This window comes from Peromyscus maniculatus, chromosome 8 (assembly GCF_049852395.1).
Source record: "Peromyscus maniculatus bairdii isolate BWxNUB_F1_BW_parent chromosome 8, HU_Pman_BW_mat_3.1, whole genome shotgun sequence".
NCBI lineage: Eukaryota > Metazoa > Chordata > Mammalia > Rodentia > Cricetidae > Peromyscus > Peromyscus maniculatus.
This window is the reverse complement of record NC_134859.1, coordinates 84,480,059-84,499,745: the sequence shown is the minus strand read 5'-3', so window position 1 is coordinate 84,499,745 and position 19,687 is coordinate 84,480,059. Positions and strand designations below refer to the sequence as shown.

The 19,687-nt window shown below is 53.0% G+C and overlaps 1 protein-coding gene across 11 annotated transcripts in view; it reads left to right on the top strand.

Annotated features, from left to right (window-relative positions):
* The window catches only part of Srcin1 (SRC kinase signaling inhibitor 1), a 72,684-nt gene extending 59,522 nt beyond the window's left edge, over window positions 1-13,162 (top strand). For 5 of the 11 annotated variants that reach the window (XM_076543271.1, XM_076543269.1, XM_076543273.1 and 2 more), the window contains 3 exons: window positions 8-565; window positions 1,380-1,529; window positions 7,634-13,162. In XM_076543271.1, the coding sequence (XP_076399386.1) occupies window positions 8-565; window positions 1,380-1,529; window positions 7,634-7,768 (843 nt within the window). In that variant the 3' untranslated portion in view covers window positions 7,769-13,162. Of the gene's footprint in view, window positions 1-7; window positions 566-1,379; window positions 1,530-7,346 lie in introns of all 11 variants that reach the window. The other 6 variants (XM_076543274.1, XM_076543275.1, XM_076543276.1 and 3 more) reach the window with 2 other exon arrangements.
* Window positions 13,163-19,687: the final 6,525 nt, after the last annotated feature.

Below are 19,687 nucleotides of genomic sequence, written 5' to 3'. Positions count from 1 at the left end.
CCCCCAGGCTGCCTCAGGTCCCAGGGTCGTCTGTATCCCTCAGATCATCTTGACAGAATGCCCTTCCAGCTCTCCCTCTCTGTCAGAGACCAGCTTAGAGGAACTGGGTCCCAGGACAGTCCCCACACCGAGACCCCGGACCCTGGCCGGCAGTGGAAGGGCTTGGAATGACCCAGAGGCCTTGCCAGGACCAGCTGCTGAAGCACTCTGGCCCAGGAGCAGCTCTCTATCCAGAAATAAAACAGCGGTTCTACAGAGCCCGCACAAAGCAGAAGCCGGAGTTCTCTGTCCTTGGGGACCATCCCCAGATGAAACGCAGAAGCCTTTTACTGCTGAGACCCACTCAGAGGAGACCCCTCGACGATCTGCATGTGACACTCAAGCTTGTAGCAGAGCTCAGCAGGCCACCAGCTCCGGCAGCACAGGACAGGATGCTACCCCGCTGCTGCGCATGGACAGCCTGGAGGAGACACTCCAGGAGCTAGAAGCCGCCCTGAGCGGGATGGGCGCCAACACTGTGAAGTGTCCGAGCAGCAGCCCCCAGCCCCCACCCCCACGCCCCCAGGTGGCTGCCTCCCGCTTCTCCCCCGCTGCCTTCCTTCTCCAGTCTCCGGGTGGAGAGAGTGAGACCCCAGGAGCTCTGCCCCCCTCCCTCATTTCCACTGTCTTTTGTTTCAGCCTATGGGCAGAGCCAGGGGCGGCCGGGAAGCCGGCCCACCCAGGACTCAGCTCTGCTGCTGGGGCGGGAACCAGGTGGGCTCTGTCCCTGCCTGCTCTCTGTAAGCCAGAGAATAAAGCTTTCTCCTCTTCTCCACCCCTTCCTCCCCTCCTGTCTCTGAGTCTTTCTGTCAGCTGTTTCACGCTCGCGCCTCGGGGTCCCCAGAGTCCCTCTGGGAAGGGCTGTTACATGACGGGGGTGGCCAGGGGGCCAGATGTGCCCATCTCTGGGGGAGGGGGATATTTCACCTTTTGCCTTCCGCTCTGGGAATGGTGTGGACCTGGGGATGTTCTCTTCTTAGAGACCCCATTTCCAGCTCTGTCTCCTGGACCAGGATGTTGTCCTTGGCTGGGCGTTGAGTGGTACTGGGGCCTTCCATGTAAAAGTAGTTTCCTAGGAGGGTACCAGCTGCCCCTGGACCACTCAGGAAAGTCACAAATGAGCTCTCACTCAGGACAAGGCCTAGCCTGATCATCTCCTGCAGGGAGGCTTTGAACCTGGGCTCAGAGGGACTTGAGGCTTGGATGCTGGTGTGGAGTCAGGGAAGGGATCTCCAGGCCTCCAAGGGCCTCCCTGCGGAGGTCCTAACCCCAGAGACTCCACCCAGCCCTAGAGTCCCACGCAGAACTGCCCCACCCCAGCCCTGTTTCTCTTTCCACAGAGTGGTGGTGGCAGTGTGCCACCCATGAAGGTGGTGACTCCGGGAGCGTCTCGGCTGAAGGCGACGACCCAGGGCCCAGCAGGCAGCCCGGACAAAGGCAAACACAGCAAGCAGAGGTCGGAGTACGTGAGGATCCAGGCTCAGCAGCAGGTGAGGGTGGGATACGGGACACCCAGGCCCCTGGAGGGTCGTACGCCAAGCCCCCACTGTGCCCCACTGATCCAGTGATGGTTTCAGTTACTGTGGGTCCCTCCCCCATGATGCCCCGACCTCCATCTTGTTCCTCCTTGCAGCCCCGGTGCCTTGGATCTGGTTTAGACAGGAGTCCCTGAATTCCCAGCCAGTTTCCTGCTCAAGGACAGAGGAGCCTCGCTCCCTGCCTGTGCAGTGCCTGCCCGGGGCGGTTTCACCTCCCTCCTCAGTGACTGGGTCGCTTCTAATGCCAGCCTGTCCCACAGCTGTCTTACCCTCCTGCCCACCTTTGCTCCTGTGCGTGGCCGCCACCTGCTCTGCCCTTCCATTCTCTCTCAGCTCAGGAAGAAGCTGCTTTGGCACCTGCTTTTCAGTCACAGGTTGGTGGGCTCAGCTGACTTGGTAAGGCAGATGAGGTGTGGTCGGAATCCTGCAGCAACCCCTTTGGGCTCCCTCTGAAGGTTTGGAGTTGACAGACTTTACCCATGGTCCTTGTGACCCTGGGGCCTGCTTGTGGGGTCTGCCTGGTCAGAGAATAGAGGAGGGTCCTGGATGTAGCTGCTGAGAGCCCTTCAGTGTGCGCTTGCTCAGTTCAGAACCTCTCTTGAGTAGCTTCTATGTGCCAGGCCCGTTTGAGGCCCCAGGTAGGCCTTGCTCTGTCCAGTTGGAGACCCTAAGCTCAGAAGTGGAAGGTTAGGGATGGCTGAGGCTGCCTATGCAGTTCAGCTTGTAGCAGGAGAGAAACTTCCCAACCTGCACATTAGTGGCATTAGAGCCAAGACTGACCCAGCTACCTGAAACCCCTTCCCACCACAGGCCCCAGATAGCCCTGGCACACACAACCTTCTCTACTTGCTGGCTCCCAGGGAGACAAGCAATCAGTCCTCCCCCAGCCTTTCTTGACCAGCCCCCACTTTCTCATGAGCCCCAGGCCCATCTGGTGAGACCCAGCTTCTCAGTTCTTGTCTGCTACTACAGTGGGTACCCCTTGTCTTGTCGTGGTAGTGGAGTCCCCTCATTCGTGCCCAGAAAAACAGCTGGTGGATGTGGGTGTTTCCTTGTGCCGGGCACATGCAGTGTCTGTGTTCATAGCCGTCTGAGGTAGGACCTCACCTCAGCTGGAGAGGTGAAGAGCCAGACGGGATGAAAATCCATGCCATTTGACAGGCCTCCGCCATGTACACGCCTGCTCCGGGCCAGTCAGTACCCCCCACTACAGTTCCACATCGCCATCGCCACCCCCAGCCTGTCTTCTAGCTCTCCTGAAGCCCCGTCCTGCTACCTGTTGTTCTGTGGGTCAGCTTTGGACATTCTGGGCCTCACCCTCCACAGCCCTTCCTACCTCTCCCCAGGGTGTGGCCAGGCCTCCCAGGGCCATGCAGGCAGGCTCTTTGCTCTCTCTCCCTACTTCTGGGTCATGTGGCTGTCTAGACACGCCCCCCCCATATCTATCTATGCCTGGCTTGGTACTCCCCCACCCCCAGCTCTCCCATCAGCCCTCCCTGGTTCCTTTATGAACCTCAAAAGCTTGTTTGAAGGTTTGAGCTGGAGAGTGCATCTCCGTGTATGCCCTTGGCCCAAGGATGGTCTTCTCTGGAGGAAAAGGGGAAGGTTGTCCTCTTGGACCAACCACGCAGCCTTGGGAGGGGTGCACATGGAGCTCTGAGGAAGGAGGGGTACCCACCTAGCCAGACAGACCAGCCAAATCAACCCTGACAATCAGTGAGGGGACAGAGGTCACAGCCAGGCCACTGTCACATACCTGGCTCCTTTCTCTTCCTACTTTACCCTGCCGCTGTGGTGGGCTCCTCACCACCTCCGCCCCTTCTCTGTTGGTGGCTCCTCCACTGTCTGGACATGACAGCCCTTCCAGCCTGTGGCTTCTCCAGCTGTAGTTCCCTCACGGCCACCACCCAGCCCCCAAACCCCACAGCTGCTGGGGGCCGCTGGTCCCTCCCTGCCCCTCCCCACCCAAGGACGGGCCTCTTTCCCACCCTGCTGCCCTTGGCCAGCCATTCCCGCCCCTTGTGCTGGAGCAGGGTCTGCCCTTTCAAAACACATTCTCTTTCTGACAAAGCCTTATGTGTTTCTTAGGAGAGACTTGTTAAGTAAGGAAAACAGTGAGGTGGCAGATATGGGGAGGCTGGGCTCAGCGGAGGGTTGCCTGCCTGCTAGGGATGAGCCCCAGGGTGGATCCCCCAGGACTGTAAAAACAAAACAGACAACCAAACCAGGCGGTGTCACCACCTAAACTCATGGTCTTCTAAGGTCATCTGCGACTACTGTCGTCACCTCTCATCAATTTTCTAAGACCTGTGAGGACTTTCTAAAGTGCAGTTTGATGATAACTCACACACATAGCAGTTTTAAATCCACACCCTCAAACCTCAGACTGAATCCCTTCATTGCTGCCCTGGGCCCTTCACCGGCTGCTCCGTCCACACCGCCGGTCCTGTTAGGCTCTGCTCCGGTGTGCACACATGCTCCGGCCACCTCAGCGAGTGACAAGGTCTCACTCAGTTTCCCAGGCAGACCTTGACCTGTGGATTCTGCCTCAGCATCCTGAGTAGGTCGGATGACAGGCCCGGGGCACTAAGCCTACCCTCGGAGCTCTCATACCTGGTGAGATGAAGAGAATTGGAAGTGGTGGGGACCAGGGACGCAGGTGCAGAAAGGAAATTCCAAGAGGGCTGGGCATGGCAGTGGACATGACAGAGGCGCCGCTGTGCGTCGGACCTAAGGTGGGTGGGGTGGGAACTGCATTCCCAGAGCCGAGGAATCCGGGGCTTGGTGTCCATGCGAAGCCACGGACCCCTCTTTTAGGCCAGAGGGAACCACCAGAGTACTGAGGGAACAGAGAGACCAGGGACTAGTACTAACTGCAGCTATGAGCACCCGAGGGGGAGCGAGTCGGGCTAACAGCACAGAGTCCGGTTCCTGTTAGTCCCTGGGTAGCACCAGAATGGCCTAGCTAAGGCAGCCAGCGGGCTGTGCAGCTCCAGCTTGAACCAGCCCCACAGGGGACTCGGAGTCAGAGCCTGGAGGGACAGGTGTCCTCAGAAGCGTGAGTGTCTGGTGCAGTGTGGTCTAGCAAGGGAAGGGTGCTGCCATGGCCTCTGTCCAGAAGTGTCCTGCTTCTCCCAGAGGAAAGCTGAATCTCTCTGAGGCCTCTGTCTCCTCACAGAGGTGGGGAAGTTCTGCTACTTTTAACAAAACCAAGACCCATGGGGTGGAGGGAGGGGCTGGAGAGGTGGCTCAGCGGTTAAGAGCAATCGCTACTCTCACTGAGGACCCAGGTTCAATTCCCAGTGCACACACAGTGGTGAACAACCATCTGTAGCTCCAGTCACAGAGGATCTGGTGCCCCATGGGTACATCTGTGGGCACCAGGCATAGATGTGGTGCACAATCATACATGCAGGCAAAGCACACATACACATAAAATAATATAATTTTTTTTTTTTTTTTTTTTTTGGTTTTTCGAGACAGGGTTTCTCTGTGTAGCTTTGCGCCTTTTCTGGGACTCACTTGGTAGCCCAGGCCTCGAACTCACAGAGATCCGCCTGGCTCTGCCTCCCGAGTGCTGGGATTAAAGGCGTGCGCCACCACCGCCCGGCAAAATGATATAAATCTTTAAAAAAAATAAAACTCATGGAGGACCATTGGCAGGTGACGTGGACGTACAGAAACCCTCAGAGCCTGGGGAACTCGGAGCGGCATAGAGTTGCAAGCCCATTCCCTTTGCCTTAGTGGATCACGGGTGGAGCAACAACCATTGTATCCCTAGGTAGAAGCAGGCTCCTAAGAACTCCCCAAAACATGCATCCCCATAAACGTGTGAATGCAGCCGGGGGTGGTGGCACATGCCTTTAATCCCAGCACTCTGAAGGCAGAGACAAGCGGATCTCTTGAGTTCGAGGCCAGCCTGGTCTGCAGAGCCCCTGCCTCCTGAGTGCTGGGATTAAAGGTGTGTGTTACCACCACCAGGCTTCATTTTTTATTAATGTGCACGGTTGTGAGTCAGAGTCAGTTTGTATGCACCTGTGCACCACATGTGTGCAGGAACCCATACATGCCAGAAAAGGGCGTTAGAACCCCTCAATCTAGAGTTACAGGTGGCTGGGAGCCACCATGTGGGTGCTGGGAGCTGCACCCCGGTCCTCTGCAAGAGCAGCAAGCACTGTTAACCACCGAGCTGTCCCTCCAGTCTTTAACTTTACGGGGACACTAAGGCAGAAGTGGGGGCGGGGGTAGAACTGAACCCAAGACAATTGGCAGAGAGGACTTAGGTGCCTGATTCGAGTTTGTTCTGAGGCCCGGGTACTGGAGCCAGGGAAGCTGGGTCATACCTGGCCCATGGCAATGGACAAAGATTGCCATGGGGTGGGACCCTGACTGACGATGAGGGCCACAGTAGAGGAGACACTACTGAGTCCACAGCTTGCTTTGACTCTCCTGAAAGGGAAGCCTTGGCTACCAGCTGAAGCTTGGTAAATCCTATATACACCTCTGGTGGCCACTCGCACATCGGCCAGGGAGGAGGACATAGTTACCAGCCATGTGGCAGCCTCCCTGTGTCCTGAAGGCTCATTTGAGATGGTAGTACTCTGGAGAGAGCCTTCTATCTGCGGGTGGCCCCGTAGGTCCTTAGGAAAGGACAGGCCCAGCGTTGATCTCAGGACCCTCAGGCAGGTCACTGGAGTGTGCCACACCCTTCACTTTTTCTTCATAGTGGCTTTCCTTGGTTGGTTTGGTTTGCTGACACAGGGTCTCACTATGTAGCCCAGACTCTCGCCTTAGCCTCTTTTGTTGTTGTTGTTGTTTTTTTGAGACGGGGTTTCTTTGTGTAGCCTTGGCTGTCCTGGATCTCGCTCTGTAAACCAGGGTGGCCTCGAACTCAGAGAGATCCGCCTGCCTCTGCCTCCTGAGTGCTGGGATTAAAGGTGTGGGCTGCTGTTGCTGCTGCTGTTACTACTACCCAGCTTTTTTTTTAATTAAATCAAGGCCTTTCAGTTATCACACTGGTAGCTAAACTCCAGGTGAGTCATCGGATTTAGTTACAGGGTTTGAGCAGTCCGGTCTGTGTCACCCTCACCCAGTAGTGACACCTGCTTAAAATGCACATTCCCACCCCAAAGTAGAGATGGTCCTGGAAAGGGTACCGGGTACCTGCATTTGTGATCCGTGCCATGGATTGTCCATTGGAGGTGATGCAGGTGGTTCTTAAACCATACTTTGGAGAGACCATGACTCCAAAGACCAGCCCAGGGGCCAATATAGAAGTAAGGAGGGTGTGTGTGTGTGTGTGTGTGTGTGTGTGTGTGTGTGTGTGTGTGTGTGTGCTCACACGCGCGCGCGCACACACACAGGGGCTTCTGACTGGGAGGGCTAGCCTGGGAATACAGCCTGCTCTCCAGCTACTGTTAGGAGCATGCAGAGCTGGGGGACATGACCAGGGAGGGCTACAGTGGGGTTCTGGGCTGGGAGGGATGCTAGTGGATGCCTCCTCTGAGTTTCCAGGTGGGGGCTAGCTCACACCAGGGGCCTTCTGGTGTGTACTGGCCTCCCACCGAGGCCAGAAGCTGGGCTGAGCTACTGACCCCCATCTGCCCGGCTTCAGATGCACCCCTGTTGCTGACCCCCATCTGCTGGCTTCAGATGCACCCCTGTTGCTGCTAACTTTTCACTTCTTCTCCCCCCTTACCCCCTCTCCCACCCTTGTCCCCTCTGCCTGTCCTGGGCTGGGTCTCTTCTCTCTTCTGTCTCTCCTCTCAGTAACCATGGACTGAAACCACCCCCACTCTGGTTTCCAGGCCTTTGATCAACCCCATGCTTCCTCTCACCCTTCTTTCTGCCCCCCTTCCTGCCCCCCCCCCACTTCCCCACCCTGTCCTCCCAGTTGAGAGGACCCACTCTCTCCAGATGTCCCCTCTGGTCTCTCGCTTTTGCAGTTAATTTCCTCTCAGACTCATGGAGTTTTTGCATTTTCCAACCCTTCAGCCAGGAGCCAGCATGGAGGCTGGCCTTTGCTCTCTCTGACCCCGACCCTGTTTTTGTTCCAGGCCACTAAACCATCTAAAGAGATGAGCGGGTCGAATGAGACCTCGAGCCCAGTCTCAGAAAAGCCCTCTGGTTCCAGAACCTCCATCCCTGTATTGACTTCCTTTGGGGCAAGGAATTCTTCCATCTCCTTCTAGAAGCCCCCCTCATGCCCCCACCCCAGCCTGCCCCCCCTCACTCCCTGTCATTCTCACTTCCTCTTATGCCTACTCCGCCCTCCCCCCTCTCACACCTGAAGGGTTTTGGGGCCATGGCCCTCGGCTCTCTCATCTCCTCTTGGTGTTTTTGGTTTTTTAAGCGATTCTCTCTTATCTTTTCTTCCTTCCTTTTTTTTTAAGAGCAAAAGAGAAAACTAAAAACCAAACACACCAACTTCCCTGACTTCCTGTTCCCTAATGGCCCCTGCCCCGCCTACTTCCTGTCATCTTCTCTCCCTCTGCTCTTTCTCCCTCTTCCTCCCAAATCCATCCAAAGTTCCCACCTCCCCTAACTTCCCAAGAACACTTGGAAGAAACTCTGAGCCACGGAGACTCGCAGCGGAGAGAGATTCCCCTCCCGTTACTGGGTTCCTCCTTCCTGGAGGAACAAACGGACATGGACTGACCCAGCATCAGGCTGGACAATGGACATGGGAGACCCTGGCCTTGGAGACACCCCACTGGCTGTCCCGCCTTCGAAGAGACAGAACTCTGCTGCTGGCCTGCCGTTTCCTCTCCAACCAGGGTGGGCCTGTAAGCAGGCCTGCTGGATGGGATCCCCAGAGAAGAGGCCAAGGCTGAGTGTGGGGGTGTGGGGGGGAGGGGGACACGAGGTGCCAGGGGATGAGCCGGCTCACTGTTGCTCAGTGTCTGGCTGGTGCTAGCAAAGGACAGAAGGAGGCCCCCTGTTCTGGAGGGGTGCTCCTGTGGACAGCCTGCCCCCGGGGCTCTGCCTTGGGAGAGGGCAGCCCTGAGCAAGGGCACTTGGTACTTTCAGTTTCCTAATTTAGCACTTTAAATGCCATTAACTTATTTTATGGGGTGGGGTGGGCAACATGGAAGGGTCTAGAAACATGTTTGGAGGGTGGGAAGGGCCTGGTTGTGAGGGACAGGGGGAGAAGGGGGTGGGTGCAGCAAGGAATCTGACCCTCAGCTGGGGGCAACTTGACCTTCAACCAGCCTTTATGATTTGAGGGTTTTCAGGGAAGGGGTGAGATGTCATTTGTCTCTGGGGATCTGGTGACCACTGTGAGGTGTTTGAGGATCCCCAAGACAGAGCCACCAGCTGGTACTCCAGTCTATGGATACCTTGCAGGAGTCCTGAACAGGGCAGACTGGCGTTTGAGCGGGCCCTGGAGGCAATGGGAGAGGCTGGCTTGATCCTGGCCTGGTCCCCAGCAGGCGCAGAGGGGCCAGAGCAAGAAAGAGGATGATAGGGGAGGGCGAGAAGGCTGGCGGGGGCCCCATCTGGAGCACAAAGTAGAGGAAGCACAGAGATGTGGGCTTGGGACTCGTCCCCCAGTAAGCACAGAGAGGAACCATTGAAGGGACAGAACCCCAAGGCCCCGGAGCCTGGCTGGGGAGGCCAGTGGCAGCTGCTGAGTTTGGGGAGGGAGGGGAAACTGGGTTGTGTTTCTTTTCTTTTTTTTTAATTTCTGTTTTGTTGGTTCATCCTTGTTTTCTAGCTTTGGGTCATTTTTTGTACCAAGGCAAGCAAGCCTTTTTGAAAAATAACAAAAGAAGAAGAAAAAAAAAATCCCTCCCAGAAAAAAAAAAAACACAAAAAATTAAAAAAAAAAAACAAAAAAAAAAACAAAAAAGAAAACAAACAAAAAAACCCTAGAAAATAGGGGAGAAAAAAAAAAAGGACCTCACAATGATGCAATTACTTTTAATTGCAAGCAACTCTTTACATTTAAGTGAAGTGTCTTAACATTTTATATTGTTTTAAAAATATATTTACATATTATATATATATAATATACGTAATATAAATATATATAAATATTTAAAAAAGAAAAAAAAAAAAAGAAAACCACAGCGCACTCTCCCTGGCTGCTGTCTGGCAGGGGAGGGGGCTGGGGACAGGCGTGTGACCTGTAGTCCGGTGAAGCAGTTTGATTTGGCTGTACAGAGACCCCTGGCTTGGGAGGGGAGGGGGAGGGGCCCCTCCACTCCATCTCTCTTTGCTTGCTACTCTTTGCTTGCCCCCACACCCCCTCAGCCCTGTGACTTGAGTGTGTTCCCCTCTGTCATTGTCCCGTGTTGAGTATCCTTTGTGGAGGGAGGGAGGGAGGGAGGGAGGGAGGGGGAGCCGGGAGACGTGACCATCCATATGGGGGCTGCCCACACGCTCAAGCAGGGCCTGTGGGATTTACAGAGCTCTTCACTTTGGTTCCTGGGCTTGTGTGTGTGCTGGAAGACATTTGTATGGGATTGTGTGCAGCCTGTGTGTGCGCACATTGGCACGAGCCTACACCACTTAAGTGTGTGCACATGCATGGAGTGTGTGTACATAGGCAGAACTTACATGGTACGTGTGACGCTCTGTACATGTATGTGAGCATAACCTGCCTGGGCATCAGCATGATCGTGTGAAAGGAACCGTGAGAGTAAGAACATGTGTAAGGTGCGTGCAGACACGCCTGGCTGTTCACGTGAGCACCGTATGTGGATGGATAGAGGTAACATGAGCCGTGGGTATGGCTGTGTACAGATGCAGGCAGGCGTGTGAGAGGGCCTCTGTGTGTGTCAGTGCGCGTGTGCATGTGTGTGTGTTCCATCGTCCCTGCACCACCCGCCCGGCTCCCCTCCTGAGGCCTCCCCCCCCCACCCCACCCCCGCACCTTCTCAAAGCCCACAGCACGTCAATGCCCCCTCTCAGCTGCATGCGCCTCGCCGCCGCCGCCGCTCTGTCCATCAGTGTGTGCTTGCCAAGAGAAACTGCCACATTGGGGGACCCTGTACCTGGTCCCCTCACCCCTGCCCGCTGTGCTGTGTTACTCGCATGGGGGGTTCTCTCTGGCCCCTTCCACAATATACCTGTTTCCCCAGGGGCCTCAGGGCCAAGGCTTTAGTGGGGTCCCGTGTGGGGCCCCCCAAGGCCAGCCTGGTTCCACACCCACTCATCAACCCCGTAGGGCCTGTGTTGGTGTAGCAGTGATGGCTTCTGTGGATATCCTGTGACCTCTGTCAGTGTAACTTGACAATTTCTAAATGGAAAGGGTTGCTGTGTTTTCTGTCTCTTTTTTAATGTCTTTTTTCTTCCCTACCTCCCTGCTTTCTTCTCTTCCCTTCTGGTTTTTTCTAGCCGAGTGTTGGGGCTTTAATAAAACTTGTTCCTTTTTTTCTCTCCTGGATCTTCTTCCTCTGGGCTTCTGCCTCGTTATTTCTCTTCTTCACCTTTGGGGGCCTGGAAGGAACTGGGGTGGACTAACACGGGTGGGCACTCTCGGGAGCCAGCATGCCTCACGTCGGCGGGCATGGCATGGAGCAAGGACAGACAGGACGGGAGCCATAGGCTGGCACTACCCAGGGCTCACGATTTCTGATGCCCCTGGGGTATAGAAGAAAGACCCCACTAATTATTTATTTGGACTTTCAAGGCAGGGTTTCTTTATGTAGCCCTGGCATTCCCGGAACTGGTTCTGTAGACCAGGCTAACCTCAAACTCAAAGGCCTCTCTGTCTGCCGACTGAGTGTTGGGAGACATCGTGCCCTGCTAACCCCACTAATTCTAAAGAAACAGCTCCGGATTGGATGATGCAGGAGAGGCCCCATCTAGTCCCCCTAACTACCAGTGAAGGTGACTCTCCACACCCATGAGTGACAAAGCCAGCCCAGAGATACTGAGTCACAGAACTAGCAATCTGTACACTCACAATTTGAATTCAGCTCCACCTGGCCCCAAAGCCAGTGCTTAGAGGTGGAGCAGCACCATGTTGGATTTCAGCCTCTGGCCCTCTGGGAGGAATGACTCTCCACGTCATGTCTAGGACAGTTGCTTTCAGACTTCCGGAACTAGCAGGAACTCCCACCTGAAACACCGAGATGTAATGAAATGTACCTACTCCTCACACTGCTCAGGGAATGGGCAAGATGTCCTGCTCAGGGTTTTGGAGTACTAGAATTCAAAGGTCTGCCACAGCTCCTGCATGTTCTGACACAGGCTTCCCCATATTCTACTTGGCAAGGCCTGGAGTTACCAGACCTTTTCAACCAGCCATTCCCCGCTTACCTCTGTCCCGTGAGGCGGCAGGGTCCTGAAGCTACAAACTCACAGCCGTTTTTGGAACCTCTTCTAAGACCCACGAGCAAGCCAGAATTGAGAAACTGCTCACTGTTCACTGGGAATACTGCCTCATGGGCCGCCTCCTGCCGCTGCCCTCCTTAGAGGCCAGTGCAGCCAGACCTCGGTCCACCTAGAGACTGTCCCTGTGTCTTTCAGAATGTCAGCAGGTCCTGTGTTCCATGTCCCTTCATATTCCGGGAAAACGCGGTCAGGCAGCCCCCCCCCCTTCCCCTTCCACTGGCAATTTAAAATGGAGAAAAAATAGCGCCAAAGTCCCCTGCATGCCGGAGACTGTGCCGGGCACCCCCTGACCCTCAAATGGCTTCTGAATAGCCCTGGCTACTGGGCCTAGCCTGTGGCTGGGGTGCCGGCTGGGAAACAGGCACACACCCACAAACTGTGGCTGACAGAAAGCAAGGGGACAAAGGACAACTCTAACTGGTGACAAGGAGCAATGTGGACTGCCCGGGATGACCAGGCCCTGAGCTCCCCTGATTCGGAGACCTTAAGTATGAGGATGAAGGAGCTGGGGTGTTGGCTGAGGTGTCTGTCACACAAACCTGAAGACTTGAGTTTGGATTCCCGACACCCATATAAAAGGCAGGCGTAGTGGTTCGGGTCTGTGACCCTAGAATGGGAAGAGGGTGCCGGGGACAAATCCCTCCAAGCTCACAGGCCAGCCATTTTATCCAGTAGGTGAACCCCAGGTCCAGTGAGAGACCCTGTCTCAAAAAAGAAGCTAGAAAGCAATAGAGAAAGACACCCACTTCCGGCCTCCGTATACGTGTGAATGAGGACACACCCATAATACTAACACACAGTTTTAAAAAGCGAAGCAAATTTCCTAATGGAGGTGGATCTCTGTGAGTTCGAGGCCAGCCTGGTATACACAGCGAGTTCCAGACTGCCAGGATTACAAAGTGAGACCCTGTCTCCAAAAACAACAAAACAGTCACAAAAAGAGGAGTGGAGTTGGGAGTCGGGCACATGCCTGTAATCCCAGCACTTGGAAAGTGGGAGCAGAGGGTTAGGAATTAAGTCAGATTGAGCTACGCTGTGAATTGGAGGGCAGCCTGGGATACATGAGACACTGTCTCAAAACCAAACAAGACCCGAGGAAAGGCTTAACAGGTAAAGGTGGAGCCCACCCACATGGTGGAGAGAGAGCTCTGACTCCCGCAAGTTGTCCTCTGACTGCCCCATAATACTGTGCCCCACCCCAATAAAATATGTAAATCAATAAATTAATAAAACGTACAAAACATGAGTGATATGCCTATAATCCTAGCACTGGGGGAGGTGTGTGTGTGCTGAGGCAGGATGCTCTAGAGCCAGTCTGGACTGCAGAGAGAGACCTTCTCCAGAAAAAATGCGAGTCAGATGAGGCTCACACCCATAATCCCTGTACTTGATGCTGGAGGATTACCTTGAGTTAAAAGCCCGAGTTTTGTGTAAGACTCTGTCTCAATAAAGTCAACTAGCCAACCAGACAAATAGGTGAGTCACTTGGTAGAGTTGATAACTGAGAGTCCTGGACAGGGTGCAGGAGGAAAAGTAGCCTTTGGGTTCTAGGAAATAAAATCCAAGTAGCTCCAGGAGGGACAGTGAGGGAGATGGGCAGGGTCATGGGCAAGGAACAGGAACCTGGTCTTCTAGGAGCTGTGACAAGTGATGAGGATCTTTCTTACATTCTAACATTTATTTATTTATTTATTTATTTTTGGTTTTTTCGAGACAGGGTTTCTCTGTGTAGCTTTGACGTCTTTCCTGGAACTCACTCTGTAGCCCAGGCTGGCCTCGAACTCACAGAGATCGCCTGGCTCTGCCTCCTGAGTGCTGGGATTAAAGGCGTGCGCCACGGCTGTATTTTATTTTTAATTAAGTGTGTATGTTGGGGGTGGGGAGAGGAGTTTGTGTACATGAGCGAAGGTTCCTGAAGAGACTGGAAGAGGGTATTGGATCCGCTGGAACAGGAGCGGTTGTGAGCTGCCTGATGTGGGTGCTGGGAACCGAACCCTGGCCCTCTGCGGGAGCAATGTGCTCTTCAGGGTGCACGAGCTGCCCACGTGATGCAGAGATGGCTCCTGCTGCAGCTTTCACAGTCGTGGGGGACATCAGCGTCTCGGGAGAGGAGAAGGGAGTGTCGATAGTCTTGGCAGTGACATTAAATAATGGTCCAGAATGAAGCCCAGGACTCCCTCCAATGGGCGCGATCCCTGGCCCCTGGTGACTCATCTAACTACTTTAGTTGGCCCACATCACCATGATCCTGTCCTCACCTATGCCAGAAAAGTGGTAGTTGTGTGTATGGGGCTGGGGCATTTCTCTTCTGCAACACTAATGGAACTGGAATTTTGGGGTTGGGGATTTAGCTCAGTGGTAGAGTACTTGCCTAGCAAGCACAAGGCCCTGGGTTCTGTCCTCAGCTCCGGAAAAGGAAAAAAAAAAAAATGGAATTTTTCTTCCTCTTTATTTTTGTTTTTTCAAGACAGGGTTTCTCTGTTTAACAGAGCCCCAGCTGTCCTGGAACTCACTCTGTAGACCAGGCTGGCCTCAAACTCACAGAGATCCGCCTGGCTCTGCCTCCCAAGTGTTGAAACTAAAGGCGTGCACCACCCCTGCCCAGCAGAGCTGGAGTTTTTCGGAGAAACATTTCCGGGGAAACAGCAAACCTTATGGGCAGGGGAGCAAGGTCAGAGGGCAGCTTGCTTGTCTGTCTTTATGGCTGTATTCAGGTGCATTTCACATGCCACGAAATCCCCACTTACCGGCTCCAGCTCAGTGGGTTTTAGTGGGTTTGCAGACGGGCGGCCAGCGCTGCAGTCTAATTTTAGAATATTTTCAACACCTGCAAAAACTCTGAGCCCCAACTGCCATTACCCATTTCAGCTTCTTCGTCTGCGGCAACCCGTCCCTAGGGAATTTCTCATCTCCCTCCCCTCCCTGTGTGGACCCCCCAGACTTTGCCCGTGGATGGGATCACACCGCAGCCTGGCTTCTTTTCTGACACCGTGTGTTGCAGAGGCAGCTGTGGGGCAGCAGGCATCAGAACTTCATTCCATTTCCAGCCAAGGCCTTCTCCATGCACATGCGGCATAATATTTATGTGTGTATCAGTCCCCCTTTAGGTCGTTAGTACATGCGTGTTCAGGTAACAAGTGTATGTCTGGTGGCAGACGTGTGTGGAGGTCAGAGAACAACTTTGGGGAAGTAAGTTCTTTCCTTGTACTTTTGTGTGAATTCTGGGGATCAAATTCAGGTTGGTCCTGTCCAGCACGACCCAGCACGTGGCACGTGCTCTTCTGGCTGATCCACACCATCCCGAAGCAGCAGCTCTGGTCTCCATTCCCGCCTAAGAGGGTTCTGGTTTCTCCACGTCTTTTTTCAGCTCTTCTTATGTTATTGGCATTGCTCTATTTATCTGATCTAGATATCAATATTGGTATCTATTTTTTTTTTTTGAGGCAGGGTCTCATGTATCCCATGCTAACCTCAAACTCTTTAATGTAGCAAAAGCTGATGTTGAACTTCTCAACTTCCTGCCTTTCGATCTCAATTGTTGAGATCACAGGCATACACCACCCAACCCGGCTTATGTGGTACTGGGAATTGAGTCCCATACCTGAGCCATATATCTTGATTATAAGTCTGCTGCGGGCCGCAGGAGTATATCATAAGAACTCAGCTGGTTATGGCAAAGTCACTACCTGGAGGGATCAGGGAATTCCTCCAGAGGAAGCCAAATCCCAAGGAGTTTTTGGTGTTACTTGGCTTGTTATATATCAGCTGTATTCTGTTATGAAAACCATGTGTGCCTTCATAGTTTTCCCAGTTGACTTTTCCCTGAGAAGGGCTAACAGTGTGGACTGATCACTCTCTATAGACATACACATTCCAGGCATTTGGAGAACAGCCTCAGGAAAGGCTTTCTCTGGAATCAGATATCTCCCCTAACCACTTTCAAGGACTAAAGGAGACATCACCCAGGTGGTCACCCAATTTCCGAGGATTAACAGTGATAACAACCCACAGGCGAGTCTCCTGACTTAAGGTAAATTCCACAAGGGGACACCGCCTAGGTCAGGTAGACATTAAGTAATAGCTTTACACAATCTAGCTCAGACCCCTCCTTTCTTACAGCCTTACTAACTTTATAGACCTCTAACTATTTACCTAACCACTTCTAGGAATATTTAGATAACCTTCTGTGCTAACAGCTATGCTCAGCCAGAACTCCCAGTTCAAGCCTCCCTGTAATTATCATTATTGGTAGCATCCGGCCAGGTCCATCACCGGATGGAGGAAAGTACCTTATCAGAGATAACTTTGTGCTCTCTAAGAACAGACTTAAGCATCTAGGCTACCTGTTTGAGAAGGCCTGGTGGATGTGCTAATTAAGCTTAACTTCCTCCTTTCCCAAATCTTACCTCCAGTTCCAGATCTCCCTTTAACTATCACCAGAGGCATCTAGCTGTACACAGGTTGCCTAGAGACTGAGCACACTTTCCCCCACCCTGCAGAAAAACGGCAGTCAGCTTGGATAGATAGGAGCCACAGGAAAAAAGAAGACAGTTTTATTTTCTCCCATTGACCTAGCAACTTACAGATTTTTAACATCTTTTACCAAACACATTTAAGATTATAGTTGTGCACATAAGAACCCTCTTCTTAGATATTACCTGAATTTAGCCTTTAGTTAGTTCATTAGTCACTTCCCCTTTGGGTCACCAATGGTAATTAACAACTAGTGCCCCTCTTTGTAATTCTTATCAACCCTCCATTTGATACTGATAATGGACAATCACTGCCTGAGGAAGTTCAGGCTGGGTGTCCTGGGTGGAGGGGAGGATTGTGTTTTCTGGGGGATATATAACTGTAAAGCAAGGGATGAGGAGGAGAATTAAAGCGAATGGACCAAAAAACTCTGTGTGCGTAGATTGATTTGCCGACCTTAAAGAATAGATTCTCAGCTGGTTGATAGATTCTTCCGCGGACCCTGGAAAGGAGACTATTAGGGGCTGGACCCCAATAGTCCCCGATATAAGTCGTTTTTATTTTTCTGTGTGGTCTTGTGCCATGGTGTTTGTGTGGAGACCAGAGGACAACTTCCTTTCTTCTTCTTTTTCTTTTTGTTGTTGTTTTGGTGTTTTTCAGGACAAGGTCTGTGTGTAGCCATGGCTGTCTTGGAACTCACGCCGTAGACCAGGGTAGCCTTGAACTCAGAGATCTGCCTACCTCTGCCTCCTGAGTGCTGGGGTTAAAGGCATGAGTCACAAGGCCTAGCCTCAGAGGACAACTTTAAAGAGTGGTTTTCAGCTAAGTGGGCATGGTGACACACACACCCAGGAGGCAGAGGCAGGCGTATCTCTGTGAGTTTGAGGCCAGTCTGGTATACAGAGAGAGTTTCAGGGCAGCCAGGACTGCACAGAGAAACCCTGTCTTGAAAAACAAAACAAACAAGCCGGGCGGTGGTGGCGCACACCTTTAATCTCAGCACTCGGGAGGCAGAGGCAGGTGGATCTCTGTGAGTTCGAGGCCAGCCTGGCCTACAGAGCAAGATCCAGGAAAGGCGCAAAGCTACACAGAGAAACCCTGTCTTGAAAAACAAACAAAACAAACAACAAAATAGTTCTCTTTCCACCCAGTGGGTTCCAGAGATCAAACTCAAGTTGTAAGGTTTAGTAGCCAGCACCCTTACCTGATGAACCATCTCACTGACCCCAAACCTCTTCATTTCTAACTTAATCCCATCGTAGTTGAGAACAAGATTGTGTGACTCCTATTCAGCATGGGGACTTGCTGAAGGCCGACTCTATGGTCTGTCCCAGAATGTTCCATGTGTACCTTTGTTCTGTCCTTTGGAATGTTCTTCAGAACTCTTGAGTCCAGCTGGTTTACAGTGGCCGGGCTTTCCTCCTTGTGGTTAGTTCTGTCCACGACTGAGTATGGGATGTTGAAGTCTCTCTCCAACTAACATAGCAAGTTGTATAGTTTCCCTTCAAGCCTGTTTAGACTCCCTGACTCTGGGCTGTCCTTGGGAACACACCTGCTTGATGGCCTGATTGGCTGGCTTATAGACTGTTACAAAATGTCCTTGTCCCTAGTTAGAAACAAAATGTCCTCATCCCTAGTTAGAATTTCTGTCTCATACTTGGAATAGTCACCCTAGCTCACATGGTTTCTTATTCTAAACTTCCATTTTAAAAATTTATTTTTATTGCTGAGCCCGAATCCCTGACAGAAACAAGTTAATAAATAAAAGGTTTAGTTTGCGTCACAATTTCAAGGGAGTTCTGATCCATCATGGTGGAGAACACATCGGAGCTGGCTGAGGATAGCAACAAGCTGCTGGACCGAGGGCGCTGTGACCGACCGCCCAAGGCTTGCCTTTGGTCACCTGCTTCTGCCAGCCAGGTCCCACAGACTTCAAAATAGTGCTTTGAGTGAGTTGGGAACCATGAGCTCAAGAGCTGAGCCTGTGGAAGACAGTTGAATCAAACCATAAGCCAGGAATGGTGGCACACATCTGTAATCCCCAACACTCAGGAGGCTGAGACAGGAGGATTGCCATAAGTTTTGAGACCAGCTTGGTCTACACTGTGAGTTCTAGGCCAGCCAGGGTTACACAATGAGACCCTGACTAAAACAAAGCAAAACAAAACAACAAAAATCAAAATGCCGCTCCAATGTTGACCCAGCCCCTCCCCCTCCCCTCATGTCATACAAATCACACCTTTATGGACAACAGTTTTGCAATTATTGCTTTGTGTAGTGAGTTGTCTTTTTTGTCTTGTTTTTGTTTTTCAAGGGAGTTTCTCTGTATAGCCCAGTCTGGCCTCAAACGTAGAGATCTGCCTGCCTCAGCCTACCGAGTGCTGGGATTAAAGGCGTGCGCCGCCGCCGCCGCCGCCGCCGCCGCCGCCGCCGCCGCCGCTGCCGCCGCTGCCGCCGCCGCCGCCGCCGCTGCCGCCGCCGCCGCCGCCGCCGCCACCACCACCACCACCCAGCTGAATTTTCAGTTTTTCTTATCTAGAAGTATCTTCATTTGACCGTCTCATCTTTCCAGTCTCTAGAGTCTCTAGGTGTCTGCAGAAGGTCACGCTGTGAGGAGGGAGTCCCCACCCTCACCCCAACTCTGTCTCAACCTCACTCTGTGTCTGCTCCCTGGCTCCACAGCTTACTAACAGGGTGACCTTGGGAAGATACATCCTGTGCCATGCCTCAGCTTTCTCACATCCAGAAAGGACATCATGATGGCACTGAGCTTGAGGGTCGGAGGTGGGATTTAGGGCAAAGCTCTCAGGTGGGTTCTGAGCACTCAGAGACACCAGTTCTGAGCTCACTCAGGAGCTGCAGCTGCAGAGCCATGACTGAGGGGAACCCACAGGCTTACAGATACGACACAGAAAACGGGCAAGTCCTACAGTGTCCTTTGGTGATGCTGCTGGGCCTGAGATGCCTACGGTGACAGCTGGCTAAGTCTCCTGGCTGTGGGGTAGTATCTGAGGCCACTCTGAAGGCTTGAGAAACAAGGAGCCTCTGCAGGTATTGCAAAATGGGCGCCTGGGGGCCTCTTGCTGATGTTGGGATGGAAGTGTGGGGACAGCACACCACCCACTCTGTGTGCCTGTCTCATACCAGTCTCCCAGGACACAACAAGCCACCAGAGAAGAGATTTCCTCTACCCTGCCACTCAGCCCCGCTACCCTCCTCACAAGGACATGGATCTCACCATGTCCATGCCAACGCTGCCATGTCCCTCTCCCCATCAACAAGCGAGACGCTGG